Raw genomic sequence first — 14719 nt, 5'->3', positions numbered from 1 at the left:
AAGCGGGCAGCTGCGTCCCTATGACGTTTAGTTAAGCCACAGTATTAAAGCAGAACGAAACGACGTTTACGACGCGCGACCGGTGTCAGGCAGCACAGGGCGAGAAAGAGTGTTAGTTTCACTTGGGTGGTCCCGCGACTCCTTCAGGATTAATCGGCGACGTCCCCGGGATGCAATATATAAATTGGGCTGCGCGGTCGTCCCTTCCACCGATCCCCGGTCTCACTCGCGGGATTACAAATGCCCGGTCCTTTGGTCCTTAGCATCATTGTAGATGGATATCTCTCGTACGTCGCCGAAGGATTGCTCCCGGTCTTGCTTCGACTTTGATCGAACTACCCGAGCGATCGTGCGACTCTCCGAGTAAACTCTTCGTGGCTTTACAGGATCTCGTTTTTAAAGGTAGGTATCCCGTGTTAATCAAGTATTACAGCATTCCCAGACATTGTGATCGATTGATCATTGGATTTTTCGAGTGTAATCTACCGCACGAGGAATTTTATTCAATACGTCGTTCGGTAGCCGGTTGGCATCATTCTTTCCAAGGATCGCTCATAAATCTGAATAGTTTCTCTTTATTAGGAATATAAAAACTTGCTAGACTTCTTTTTTACTTTTATTTCATTTTTTTTTTCAATCTCCACACAAATTGTTTTATCGCCTTAGAAACAAACGATGGATATTAAAATCGTGTTCTTACAGTCTTTCACGACGACGCTTATCATCGAGCTGTCAAACTGCGCCCCATCGATTTAGCGTGGAGTTACAGCTCCGGTACCGCGAGCTAATCCGACATTCCTACCGCGTCACGGCCTCCTCCACGACGTTAATCCTGCAGGAACCGAGCGTATGGAATACCATAGCCCTTTTTCGTCCCGTCGAAAATTACCATCTAGTCACCATTCTTGGCGCGCGCCACCATCAATAATGTATCCCCGAGGTCAAGCCAGTGCCCGACCGTCTTCGTTGTCGGTACGCATCTATCTCGCATTCTCCTCCGTTGCAACGTTCTCCCCTTTCTGTTATCTATATATGTGTATCAGTGTGTATTTCTTTACAAAATTTATTCCCTCGCGCACACAAGAGAATGAACGCATGCTAGCATTTACGAGCTTTCTCTGCGAGACGGAGATCATTTTTTGGTATAGAACGTGTTTCTCCTTCTTTCCCTTTCACTAGAATTCATTATTCCTCGTGAGAGTTCACCCTAACGTTTTCTATCTTGCTTAACAATGATAACGTATCGTGCCGCAGATTCAAAGCTGAGATCTGATAGTGAGAATAATTGAACTTTGCTTTGCTGAAATATCGCAATAAAAGTTGAGAACGAAGCCTTTGTGCAAACGCTTTTCTTTCTTCTTCGAAATCGGGAATATTTAAATAATAAATTAAATGTTTAATCCTCTTAACGTCGCATTTGTCTCGTGCATTTTAATACCAGTCTTTTTTTCTGTCTCCCTTTCTCCCTTAATTCTTTTTTATGCCCTTTAGGGAAAATTCTACAGAATTTAAAAGTTAAATTTATACACTTCCATGCGCTCGACAAAATTCTTATCAGAAATATTTCTTTTATTATTCGTGAACATCTTATCGCTAGCTAGAATTTCACATAATGTGATTGACCTGAAAACCAGCTATATTTATGTCAATGTGTATTGTGACATTATTAGAAAAAATGATTTAAACTTTTAAATTTTTTCTCACATAAAGAAAAATTATCCTAATAATTAAGCATTTGTAATTTTCTATAAACAATGGATGAAAATTCTCTTAAATATCTTTTTTATCTCACTATCATTTTTATTACGAAAATACTGCAGAGAGGCTGTGGTCATCTTCCCGACCGATTACGAGCATTTCCGGTCGGGATGCAGCCATCGCCCTCGCGCCGTGTCCAAAATCGCGCGATATTTATAGCAACTGACGAGAGCCCGTAACAAAAATCTCCAACGATCATAAAATCTCACAAGCGAGCTATTCATCGCCACACTGTCTCAAGGTATAAGACTCATCATTATTCGTTGATGAAGAGCGTCGAGAACGATGACGGGCCGCATTCGCTGTCTAAAACAACGCGTCCTTTCAGCCTCCCTCACGCAATGGAGCGACGCGAGGAGCCGATGAGAGGAGGACAGGGTATCGCGTTGTCGGTTGCCGGCTTAGAGTTCATCGCGGCTTCACAGCCATCAAGCACAGTCCAACACAAGGACATCGTTATATCCTTCAATTAAAAAGAATCGGCCGGCTCATTTCCGAATTAGAAACTCGTCCGCGATCGTTTCGGCTTTTTGCACGCTCGTAATATCAGCCAAAATGCGCCCCCATCTCCGATTTACGTGGAAAAGAAATCGGGATGTCTTTTATTCGAAATGATACGTATCTCTTTGAAAGGTGGGTGGTACTTATCAAACGGACGAAGGTGGATCGATTTCGAATCTAGCGTGACCAATTTTCATGGAATCTCTTCGAATCCGAAATAAATACTCGAGAGCTCGGAGCGGAATAATCTCTCTCTTTCTGTCTGGAGAAGAGATACCGTCTTTCTCAGTTAATTGAGTATAAATTGGATCCAATCTAATTCGAATTAAGGCCGCAGGATCCGCCGTAGACATCTGCGTTTTTTCTCGCTAGCATCTAGGAGAACCTTTCTTAGAAATGAGATTCACACATTTATTTGTACGATTATCTCTTCATCGTCAATTCAAAAATTCTTTCTTTTTTGCATTATAAATGTTAATTGATTTATTATCATCGATAAAAGATGCTTTCTGTAATCGTATATAAATGAAATGTAATAAGATGCATTAAAATGACAAATTATGCATTTGTTATATTTTTCACGTTAAATGCTGCTTCAATAGAACACTCATGTGTGTACAAATACTGGTAGGTTTGATTTGAACGCGAATCTCATTTCGATCTGGGGATCATCACCGTCCAATGTTGAAAAGCTCATTCGTAGAGTACAATATTTCGAGGCAATTCGTATCTCGAAACTTACAATGTCCCGATCTTTTCACCCCTACGTGTACGTTTAGTCGTGCCACCTGTGTATATAAATCCGGTTATAAAAAGATCCAACTCGCTTAGATGGACCGACGGGCGCGGTGAGAGTGCGAGTGAGAGAGAGAGAGAGAGAGAGAGCGAAAGTGGATTCAAGAAGCAGTTCACAATAAGCGGTGCGCTCTGCGCGCGAGATACGAGCGAAGACCACCGGCCAGGCTCGTTTTCGACGAGTAAACGCGTCTCGAATTGAAATGGCCTCGTGCGATAGGCTTTAATTCATCTTCAAATCCTATGATCCATGCGAGGAGCTATGAGAAATCCATCCAGCCGAGAAGAGATTTATCCGTTCGCCGAGTGGACGGATTAAGCCGGAGAGAAAAGATCCAGATCTATCTTATTATTTCAGAAGACCGGGAATTACAACGTAACTTTTGCATGTAATCCTGCGTGTAATACGCTTGAATAAGTCACTGAACGCAACCGGAATCTAAGTAAGTTTCTTTATTATGAAAGACGAGGACAAAATGAAGAATAAATTAAAACAAGTAAAAAGTTGTGCGAATTAAAAATTTGCACATGGCTTCCTCATAATGAAAAATTCAAAATTTCATAAAAAATGAACCGTTTCAACAATTCTAATTAAATTCAATATTATTAAACTGCCATGCCTTAATGATACTCTATTAATGTAAAAATATTTAGCCCGATATCTCAAAATTTGATGAAGTTAGAGCAACCACAAACCTTTTTTTTTTTTTTTTAGAAAAAGTGAAACTTTTTATAAAAAATGAACTCTTTCATCAATTCTCATCACATTCAATACCAACCATCCTTTAATGATATTTTATTCATATAAAAAAATTTAGACAAATATCTCAAAATTTGCTCAAAATATTTTCAAAATTGGAAGTTAGAACAACAACACCTTTTTTTGAAGAATTGAAAATTTTAAAATAAAAAATAAACCCTTTTATCGATCCTAGCCAAGTACAATACCAACCAATCTTGAATGATATTTTATTCATATAAAAAATTTTAGCTCATTATCTTAAAGTTTAATACAGATAATCGAATCATGTCCTTTGGTGCACATACAAACATACATACACACATACTCGACATTTTGTAAAAATATGTTTTTTCGACGTTTTAGAACATTTTAAACACATTGGCATCAAAATTAGAAAAAAAAATTTTCCACAAAAACAAAGCTTTCCTTTATGAGGAAGCAAAAATGAAGAAAAAATTAAAAAAAATGTAAACTATATATTTATTTAAAATAACGAAAAAGGTCAATATTAATTTCAAATAAAAGACGTAAGCGTGTCCGCGCGTGAGCAACCTCATAAATATCTTGAAATCTCATATATTTTTTTAATCATGTTGCGATATATATACGAAAAATCTTCAAAGAAATTCAATATCGGTGATGTGTGACAGGAAAGCGGGCGCGTACATGTCAATTAAAAGTGGATCGCTCGTTCGCTTTCGTGCGTCACGCAGCGTGCATTTGATTAACTCCGTTTTCGCTCGTCACTCGAGAGTATCTTTTCCCCCATTGATGCCAGCACCGATCCTGTGCATTTAAACGTCGCGGCAGGCAGTCATTATTAAGCGAGCATACACGGGCCATAGTACATCTTGATCGATTATTCGGTGACATCGCGCGCGCGCGCGGTCATCCCGTCACCAGAAATAGTGTCAATTATTCATGAACGATTTTAACGAGCATCGTTTTTGTGAATCGGCAGTTCTCTTGTCAATGAAAATTTTACAATTTATATTCAATATTTGATTTCGTGAAATAAGGCCAATAATAAAGTGCACGTTCATTGTTTATGAAATTATTATGAACGATATTGATGCATTTTGAAGACGCGTGTTAATGAGAAGATACGCCGAGAGAAAATATTTAATTACTCACAGTGTGACGAATACGAAGCCTCTCGACGGTAATTTCATTTTATCGCTAACGGTGATTTCAAAACGGAAATAATGCGCGAAGCGTTTGTTTCTTCTTTCTTCATGGCATTTTGTCGGGTCGAAATTCTTGTTATTGAAATTAATGAGCGTGTAATCGACCCATAAGCACGATACCTTAAACGGATGGGTAAGGCGCGAAATCTGCAGTTTCTGGCACAGCCGTATTACTCTCCATCGCGTACAGAGCCGGCGTAGCAAGGTGCGAAATCCATATTTGGCGATGCTTCGATAAATCTGCGCCAAGACAGAAACGAAACCTCGAGGTGTTCATTATTTTATTATTATCTGCCACTTTCTTCCCGTTTATTGCACAATTTAGATGCAGTTCGGCTGTTCTCGTGTGCGGTTTTCGAACGGCTGTTTTAATTGGTTTGCCATAAAAAGTCAGTCTGTATATGCTGTGTCGAACTTAACAGATCGACAGATGATGCAACAAGTTTCATTTTATTAAATTCCTCCAAACACATACACACATACACAAAGAGATATTTTTATAAAAAGATTAATTAGAAATATATAATTTATCAATATCTATTTCTTGCTGCATAAAATATATAAATTTATATGCATTGTTGGAATATATAATTTGATTTGAAATTTATTATTTTTAAAATTTATTAACAAGAAATTTGATCTACATCTTGAATTTTACCAGATCAGAAATACCTTTAGATATAAGCGCGCCTCGTTTGTGATGCTCTTTAACGCGTTCCTTTTTTAATTTGTAACTTCGCGAAATGTATTTCCGTCAAATTCCTACCGCGGGCCAATTATTAATCCATCATTCTCACACTGCTCGCAACCACCCGCGTGTTTTTTCGTTTCTCGGCCAAGCCGCCTCGCATCCGATTTAATTTGGTCGGCGCGATCTCACCCGAAGCGTGTGATCGCGCTCGATTATGGCCGCGGCACCTGCTTAAGCCGTTTCCACACCGCTCGCAGCAAAAAGTTTCTTATGCTCGACCCGACGGTGATTACGAATGCGATTCGCGTGCACGGCGTGGACCGCACTCGCGCGATTCAGCTTCATTGAAATCCGCGAGCCGCCGAAAAGACGTGCTAATGAGCAAGATGCACGGTTGATTATAGAGCGGCACGGGAAACGAGCTGTCCGGTGGAAAGAAGCTCTGCGATGCGCGCTAAGTGGCAAAGAAGTGACCACCTAGCGAGCGAGGTGAGCGGGCAAATCCTTTCCTCTGGAAGGTGAGGAGCCGAGTCGATGGAAGATCGACAGATGTCTCATGGGACTTGGCGTTCTCATCGACGACCACAAGGAAAGTGTCATAATCTCGAGCTTTCCTCCGCGTCAGCTGGCTAATTTCCTATGCCGTCGAGAGCACGGCGCAAATGACGCTCGGCGGAACGTGGTAATGCGGATAACCGGCAATGATAAAGGCTTGCGAGAACCTTAGAGAGGGCCGCTTTAAGGTCTTTGCAGGCCCCCGATGTTTTAATAGAATATACTTTTGCGTCGATAATTATAATGCGATTCGCGATACACCGGCCAGGTGGCGAATGACTCAAGACACTACTTAGTAGCGGCTTGTTTTCTCTGCCGCTCTGTAATCAATCTCGCTCATCAATACGTTTTTTGACGCGGATTTCAAAGATGCTGGACGTGTGAGTACGATTATATGCTTCAAGTAAGATCACATAAAATTAAATTGGACGCAATGTCGAGAGATGAACAAAAAAGAGGCGAGAAAAATATTCTTTGTGTAAAAAATAATGTATTAATAATTGATCGTGATAAAGATTTGCCGGAATATTTATTATATTTATAATATTTTATATTCTTAAATTGCAAATTAAATCGAGCTTACAAACAAATTTCTTATTGATAATAGCAAATGTTAGCTTAGAAAATAAATCATCTAAATAAATAATCTTGATGAAATCAAATCATGTCTCAGTAATATTTAAATATCTATTGTATGGGAAAATATGAAGATACTAAATTAATTCTTTTAAAAAATTATATTTGAAATTATAAAATTATTTTTTCATGAAATTATTTTCAAAATTATTCATGTTACATAATATTTATAACTTTTATAAAGAACATTGTACTTTATTCACAGGAGCAAATATAGATTCTGTAACGAATTTCAAACTAACAAAAACGTTTCTTTTTTTTTTTATATATATATATTCTCGATGGACGGATGGAACCTTCATAAAATAGCGGCTTTATAGTACAGGAAATTCTAGGAACGCTACTTGTAGGAAGCCAACTGACCTACCGGTCAATTGTCCATCCGGTATACAATTGAAAGGCGCGCGGCAAACCCTTTTCCCGAGTTTCTCTAATCTATTCGAGCAACGCGGTCAGGCACGGGTTAGCTTCATTCATAAACTCGTGGTGGTGAACAATGGGGTTTTCGCTACGCTTATCCGAGCGCAGTTATCTAGGCAAATCCTCGAGCGAAATACCGGTAGGTTTCATTGAGCCTTAGCCAGAGAGCAATTTCGCAGCGGCATTGACTGCGTCTAAGGCGACACTTGGCAAGTTGAATTGGCAGGAAGCCCGACGCCGCTTAACTCTTCTTTCAATGAGATTATCGCCGGTTACTCGGGTCTCCTCTGCCACTGAGCCCGACTTCATTCGCATTGTCGCGGTCTACCGGCTACGACACGACAATTCATGAGCGATTCGGCGAGGGCGAAACGCGAGACTATTAAAAAGTTCAAGCCGAAAAGAGCTGAGTGTTTGAAGAGGATGATCGACAGCAGTTGTCGGAACTATGAGAGATACTTCGAGACTTTTGTTCAGATCGCGCTACTTTGTCGGATTATTGTCATTGATTGCAATTAGCGCGTCTCGTGTCCGTTGTATTCCTCTGAAAGAGCTAATTAGCAGCGAGTATTACCGATGCCGTCGAATAATCGAACGCCCGTAATTGTTACATGAGTCCTCTTTGAAATTTTTTTGTAGTGATCTCATTACGGCGCTTCGCATCGCGATTTTCGCGATCTGTTGCCACGCACGTGCTTTTCATTATTCGTCATTAACGTACTTTCAAGAGTTCTAACGATGAGCTGTCTGTATATGCCAAAGGTTGCACGTGAGAAGGTTCTAATGGAGATTGCCAAGTCGAACTAACTAGCACAGCCATTTACCACGAGCTCTCTCGCGTTTAGCATGTTTAGCACCGGTCAACTGACCGCGTAATCATCGCCGTATGAGCTGGAATAATGCCAGGTACGCGCAAAGCCTAAGTGAATTAGCCGTGCATGTTGCCCGATACCTTTATTTTTCTCCCGCTTGCTTTTCGTTGAGCGCAGGCGCTTTAATGGTTCGCCATTTACGGGGACGCTGGGAACAATGCCCCCTCCGATGTATCGATTTTCGCCGGTTCCGACAGTACCTTATTTGGCGTATCTTCTCGGCCAGTTGACACGATGTATTTAAAATTCAAATGCATTCGTTGTCCACGAATATTCATCAAATCCCACCTACAAAAATTATCACGGGTTATTATCCCATGCCCGTGTTACGTGTGCGCGGGAAGAATGCCTTTTCACGAAATAATTTATACATCGCTAACTGGGAGAATATTATCTCGACGATATTCTAAAGTCCGTCATTAGTCAACGCCAATAACTTTGTTAAAAACCTACGATGACGTTCGCACTTCGCGATCCGGTTTAAAATTCGCTCGAGATCGAATTTGAATATAATCTCTTCGTTTTGACAGCACCTTATTCCGGACAACGTATTATCATAATAAGTATCGTATCCGGCGCGCGATTTTAGGCCTTATGGTGACAAATGTGCTGGGCGGCCACGATTAATTTATTTAATGGAGATTCCAAGAAGAGCAGTGCATACACATGGTGGGACATGTTAACGAGCGACGTGTCGTCGATAGGCATCGAACACGGTTTCGCGAGCATTCACGAATTATAATTGGCCTGTAATTAATGACACCGTCGTTATTGACAGCTGGGAGCCGTGCGCGCGTCGCCGCGCGCTAACGCGAGTTACTCGCCTCGGCCGCGCCCCTTGATCTCATTTCGGGCTCCGCTTATTTTTAGGCTTAATTGCCCCCAACCGTGTTACGGCATAATCATCGTCACGGTACGAACCTGATCCGTGAGATATCGCGCGGCAATTGCGAATGTTTACGGTCGTGCTCGCGCCTCTGAGATCGGATTGCCGGAGTAATTTTATGAAGAACCGGTGCACGCAAGGTAAATAATTTGGAAAGAATTTAATGATATCGCTGTGACGTAATGTCTCATTATATCCAAGTGTTGCGAGAATCGAAACTGGTGTTCGTACTACTTAAAGCTTGCGCAACGCGGAGAGTGTATTCGATCTGATTTTTATTAACTTTGTTCTTTCGTTTTTAAATAATTTGCGTGCACAGTTCTATGCACATACATACACACGATTATACAATAAAAGATGTAACCTGAATCTTTTATCACATTTATTGATGATTTATAGGAATTATGCGGTCAAATGTGTGGATTACGGACGCTTGCATGGAAAAGATTTATTTTTCAAAAAAGCGCGATACACGTTACAATGCGTATCGACGAGGGACAACGATTATAACTATCGTATATATAGTGTACACTCGCCTAAAATCGATTGATATCGGTAAATAACTTAGTAAATTCCGTTAATATCACAACACATTATTTCCTCACTTGATCTCGTACTCGCCGAGGTTGCCCTTACGCCTCTTCGAGGAGAGCCAGCCCGTCGTGTAGTTCATCTGATCGAGAGATCGCTTCACGTTTGCTCGATACTCGTCCTCGTAAGCGTTGAGATACAAGTTCTTGAGGAATATTTGATTATCCAGCTCGGAAAGTGGCAGGAATCGTTTCGAGCGGCTCTGCTGTTGCGCCTGCAGCTCGTCGAAAGTGAATTGTTTTGATTTGGCATTGGCGTCGGCGGACTTCCTCGAATTCTTTTGATCACTGGCCAGCTTTACGGACAGAAGCTTCCTCTTTTGTCGAGGCGAGCCGGCATCCTCCGAGGCATTTCGTATCCGCTTACTACGGTGCTTCGGCGTCCCTTCTTTCGCCGGTATCTCGTTGTCCAGCACGGCGGCGTCATTACTCGGGATTGTCGATGATTGATTATTGTCTGACTCGACCTCTTTCGGCACCGGTGTCGTGCTGGTTTCTACGACCACGCTCTCCTCCGTCGAGTTCAATCGATTCTGTATGATATGTTTGAAAAACGCGTACATCTCGCCGACCGTGAATGTCGTGCCGTTCCTCACGGTGAACTTGTCGATATTCATCTTCTTGATTAGCTCTTCGGTCGCGTTTCGCGCCTCTAACATCGACAGCTTCTCGGTTACGTAACTATTGACGAACTCGTAGAAGCCCTTGTAATAATTCTTCCTGTGCTTCTTCTTGTCCTTTCGCTTCTCCGCATGCGACAGACCTTTTCTCTTCGCGTCCTTTCGGATCTGCTTCTCGTTCCAGCGTATGGACTTGTTGTAGAATCGCATGATTCGTTCGAATTCCCGTTTCAATTTAATGAACTCCCTCTGATTGCGTATTTCGAAGTCCGAACGAGCCCTGCTGTTATTTCGTCGCGACTCCGCGAGATCCACGTGGAAGAAATTCTTGCTCATTGCGTTCAGCAAATCGTGCATGGTATTGTTGCTGGTGTTATTTGGTTGTCTCGCGTCCATGCGCTGCAGTTTTCTGTATACCATCTTGAGAAAGTCGATCATTCTCTCCTCTCGCAAACGGGATCTATTGCCGTGATTTGCGTGCGTTTTCCAAGCCGATGGATCGGATGCATTGGTATTGTTCTGATAATTGGCACCGGATGTTGACTTTATTTCCGATTTATGCTTGCCATGTTCGCGACTTCGATTCATCTCCATATGTAAAAGCTTCTTGCCCACTTTACGGAAGAAATCAATGAATTTTCTGAAACATTAATATTCAATTTTCATTTTTAACATGTTCTTACATTATTTTTTTATATACAATTTTTTATATATAACATTTATATATTTTTTTATATATAACTTTTTTAACGTGTTTAATTTTTAACATAATAATTTATATTAACTATTAAAATAAAAATTCTAATATTCAGAGTAATAATTTATAAAGAAATAATGTAAAAATATTCTTAAAAATAAATAGAATAATTTTTTAAATTAATTAATCAATTTTTATAAATAAATTTCTTTGTTTACCTTATACGTATCGACATTCAACAAATTCATGTAAGTTTTTATTGATAATTTACTGTAACTCACTGTAACTTCAAAGTAACGTTGTAATTCAGAGAAACATCGTCATCCGCTGATCTACGTCGCCTGCTCCATCTGAGTCTAGGATGTTGTCCAAGAATGCACTTAGGTAACTCCTTGGGACTCCATGCACCGCCTATGCAAGTCGCGCCGGCTGGCCCTTCGTCGAGAACGTAACCTTTGTCACAATCGTACATAATCTGCTTGTTGTTGACAATCTTCCTGACGTATGGCCTGTAATCGTAAACTCCCATATTGCCTACCAAGAAAACCTTGCCATTCTCGATGAAGCCGGGAAAGGGGCAGAAGACTTGATTGCAATGCGGTATGTCGCCGATCCAATTGCCATAGCGACACTCCACGGACTTGGAAGCGTTCAAAGGACCACCGCCTATCAACTCGAAGCCATCCTTGCACCTGAAAACCGCTTTCATGCCGTGATCCGTCTTCGGCGCTATCACCATCCCGTTTTTCGGAATCTTTGGCATCTGCTTGCAACGGGCCGGTGAGCAATTAGGCACTATCGACCAAGTACCGTTGTTGCATAACACCGGCGTGCTGTTGGCGGCGAATTCGTAATTCTGAATGCAGCTAACTATAAGTCTCTCGCCATGTTCTACCACCGTAACATTGTTAATGTGATTTCTGTCGTGGCTGGCTACGCTGACGTGACCGTTTTCAATCTGCGGAACGACACACGGCGCTAAGCATTGCGGTAGAGGATAACGCCATTTACCGTCTTTTTGACAGACGGAAGAAGTATTGCCCTCAAGTTTCATGTGATCCTTACAGCGGAAAATTATGCTGGCGCCCATACCTGTGCCTGTGATCGCGATAATTTTATAAAAAAGGGAAAATATTTGTAATACTGCCTACTCACATTTTAGTTTATATTAATTCTATTTAATTTTATATAAAACACACCGGCTTCAATGTTCTCGATCCAACCGTTATACAGCACGCCAGGTAAGCCGCAATTGATTTCCTGGCAAGTAGGCGTCTTTCCAGTCCACTTTCTGTCAGCACCGCAACGTCTAGTTGCTGCGCCTACAACCGTATAACCGTACTTGCATTCGTACGATACGATGGAATTATACGCGAAGGAGGTGAAGACAGCCTTGCCGTTGACTGGATTATCCGGCTTTGGACATTGTACGGACGTGACCTACACGAAATATGTATTACACACGTTTCCGAGAGATACATTTCGATGTTGATTCTTAATTTCTTACTTGAACGCATTGCGGCAACTCCTTCGGGATCCATGTTCCATCCGCCAGACACAATTTTTCCGCTTTACCAATTAATTCATAATCCTCCGAGCAATGATACGACACGCGACAATCATACGTGTAACATTGCCCTTAAAAGCAGTATCAGCTGATAAATACGACTTTACCAGATCGTAACATTGAATATATATATATATATATATATATATATATATATATATATATATATATATATTAATCGATTGTATTTGAACTTACCAGAGTGCCATCCGTTAGGAATGTCCGGAGGTGCTCCACAGCTTTGAGGCTTGCAAGTGATATCTGGCCCGAACCAAGTAGCAATATTATCCATCAGTAGACATTTAGCTCGCTTTATCCCCGTCGTCATGTATCCGTGATTGCAAAAATATTGCACCGTACTGTCAATGTCAAAGGTCGTCTGTTCTGGCAGGGCGTTGTGACGTGCATTCGGAATCTTTGGCGGCTGCAAGCAGAAGGAGTTGGAGTCCTTCTTGCAGGACGGAGTGGTCCCGGTCCATTGACCGTCGGCGCGACAGGTTCTCTCGACTACACCGACCGTAAAATAATCGGTGTCGCAGGTGTAGCGGACTCTATCTCCAAAGTATCTTCCGGCAATGGTCATTACGCCGTTATCAATTTCGGTCAACAATGGACATTCACGCTCGGGCTTGATGCACGACATTCCGCAAGCTCCGTCGCATCTGCATTTCTTCTTCTTGCTCTTGCAGTCTTCATCAGTCGAGCATTTTCGCAGACAGTTCTGATTCATCAGTTCCGCCTGCTCTTCATCCCTCGGGCACATGGCAGAGGGTGAATTTCGCGGATTCTTGTAGATGCGACCATCATCGTCGACTTCGGGTCTCGGCTGATAGTCGTCATCGTCATCGTCCTCATCATTCCAGTCATCGTCATCGTCATCGTCGTCATCGTCTACAGCTGCCTGCTGCCGAAGCTTCGATTCTGAGGTGAGAAACTGAGCGCACAGCAGAAGTAACAGAACAATCGAGCTTGGTCTCATTCTGATTGAGGAAAAAGATTTTCTAGATTCCACGAAGATTCACTGGAGATACGCTAACAGTCGGACCACACGACGACACCTGGACACCGTGGGACGTTTACATGACCGCTCGACTATCCCAACTGACCATCTCACACGGAGATCTGCGAAGAGCCAATGCCGTGATCCCTCAGGTGCGCACGATCACCCATCGAAGTGCACCAAAAGTCCCGCTTAGAGCACCGCAGAAGTCATCTCGCGTTGCGGCTGGTATCGACGTTGTTTCTCCGGCGAGCGCGTCTATTAATCGAGCTCGGCTCTTCGACGTCCGGGTGGATTAAGGACTCTCTTCGTCGGTCTCTCTTGCCGGAGTGCTCTTCCGCTCCTACTGGCTCCACCTCGCTCCACGTCTCTCGTTCTATCCTGGAAGCTTTTTTCTTTATTGTACGGACTGCGGTCCCCCGCTGACGGGAATTCGCGAATATTCGCGCATCTCGCCGCGCGCATCCTGCCTGTTCAATACATCTCTTGATTCTCCCAGCTTCCAGCAGATGGCGAAGAGAAACGCGGTGATAAAAACGATGAAAAGCTGCGCAACTACCCTGGCCACTTGTCTCTTCGTGATGGTCTTCAAGATAAGGGTAGCAAGCAAACGTTTACGTTATTTTTTAATCAAATTTTAATTTCTATTTATTAGAATCGAACATTTTTCATTGTGGTTGACAAGAAAATTAATATGGAGGTATACTATTGATGTTATACAGCAATTATGATTGAAATGTTATATTATAAAGTTTTATAAAATTGTTTTCATTCGATTCTTAATTATTATGGTCAAAAAAATCATTAATCATTAAGCTTTCCAAAGCTTCTACTGTTAGTTTCTAACAGTAGAAAAGTTTTCACTGTTGTAGCCAACAGCTATTAAAAAAAAATTGCGCGTTTTTCCTTGTTTCAACATGGATTGCTAAAAAAATTCCTGAAAAAGCGTGCATAAAAAGCAAGAGAGATGCATCGAGAGAGAGAGAGAGAGGCTAAATCGTGCAAAATTGCAGTGATGCAAAAATGATATGAGGTCGTAAAAATAACAGAGAAAAAAGGTGTTAAAACGAATCATGGCACTTCTCGAGATGTACAACTGTACATGCGAGCAAGGGTATCTGCAAGCCAATCTTAAGCTAATCTCCTCGAATGTAACACACGCAGCGGATACGAATTGTCTCTCTAAAGGCATTCGACTTGAT

The 14719-nt window shown here is 41.7% G+C and overlaps 1 protein-coding gene across 1 annotated transcript; it reads right to left on the bottom strand.

Moving 5' to 3' along the window:
- Positions 1-9476: 9476 nt before the first annotated feature.
- LOC126849735 (uncharacterized) lies at positions 9477-13941 on the bottom strand. The gene is made up of 5 exons (XM_050591886.1): positions 12716-13941; positions 12458-12588; positions 12150-12390; positions 11232-12048; positions 9477-10893 (listed from the first exon to the last, which is right to left on the bottom strand). Exons 1-5 carry the CDS (start codon positions 13494-13496, stop codon positions 9645-9647), a joined length of 3219 nt encoding a protein of 1072 aa, XP_050447843.1. The 5' UTR covers positions 13497-13941; the 3' UTR covers positions 9477-9644.
- Between the last annotated feature and the right edge of the window lie 778 nt (positions 13942-14719).

The sequence above is a fragment of the Cataglyphis hispanica genome, chromosome 1 (assembly GCF_021464435.1).
Source record: "Cataglyphis hispanica isolate Lineage 1 chromosome 1, ULB_Chis1_1.0, whole genome shotgun sequence".
Taxonomy (NCBI): domain Eukaryota; kingdom Metazoa; phylum Arthropoda; class Insecta; order Hymenoptera; family Formicidae; genus Cataglyphis; species Cataglyphis hispanica.
Note: the sequence above shows the minus strand (reverse complement) of the source record. Positions and strands in the feature narration are given on the sequence as shown.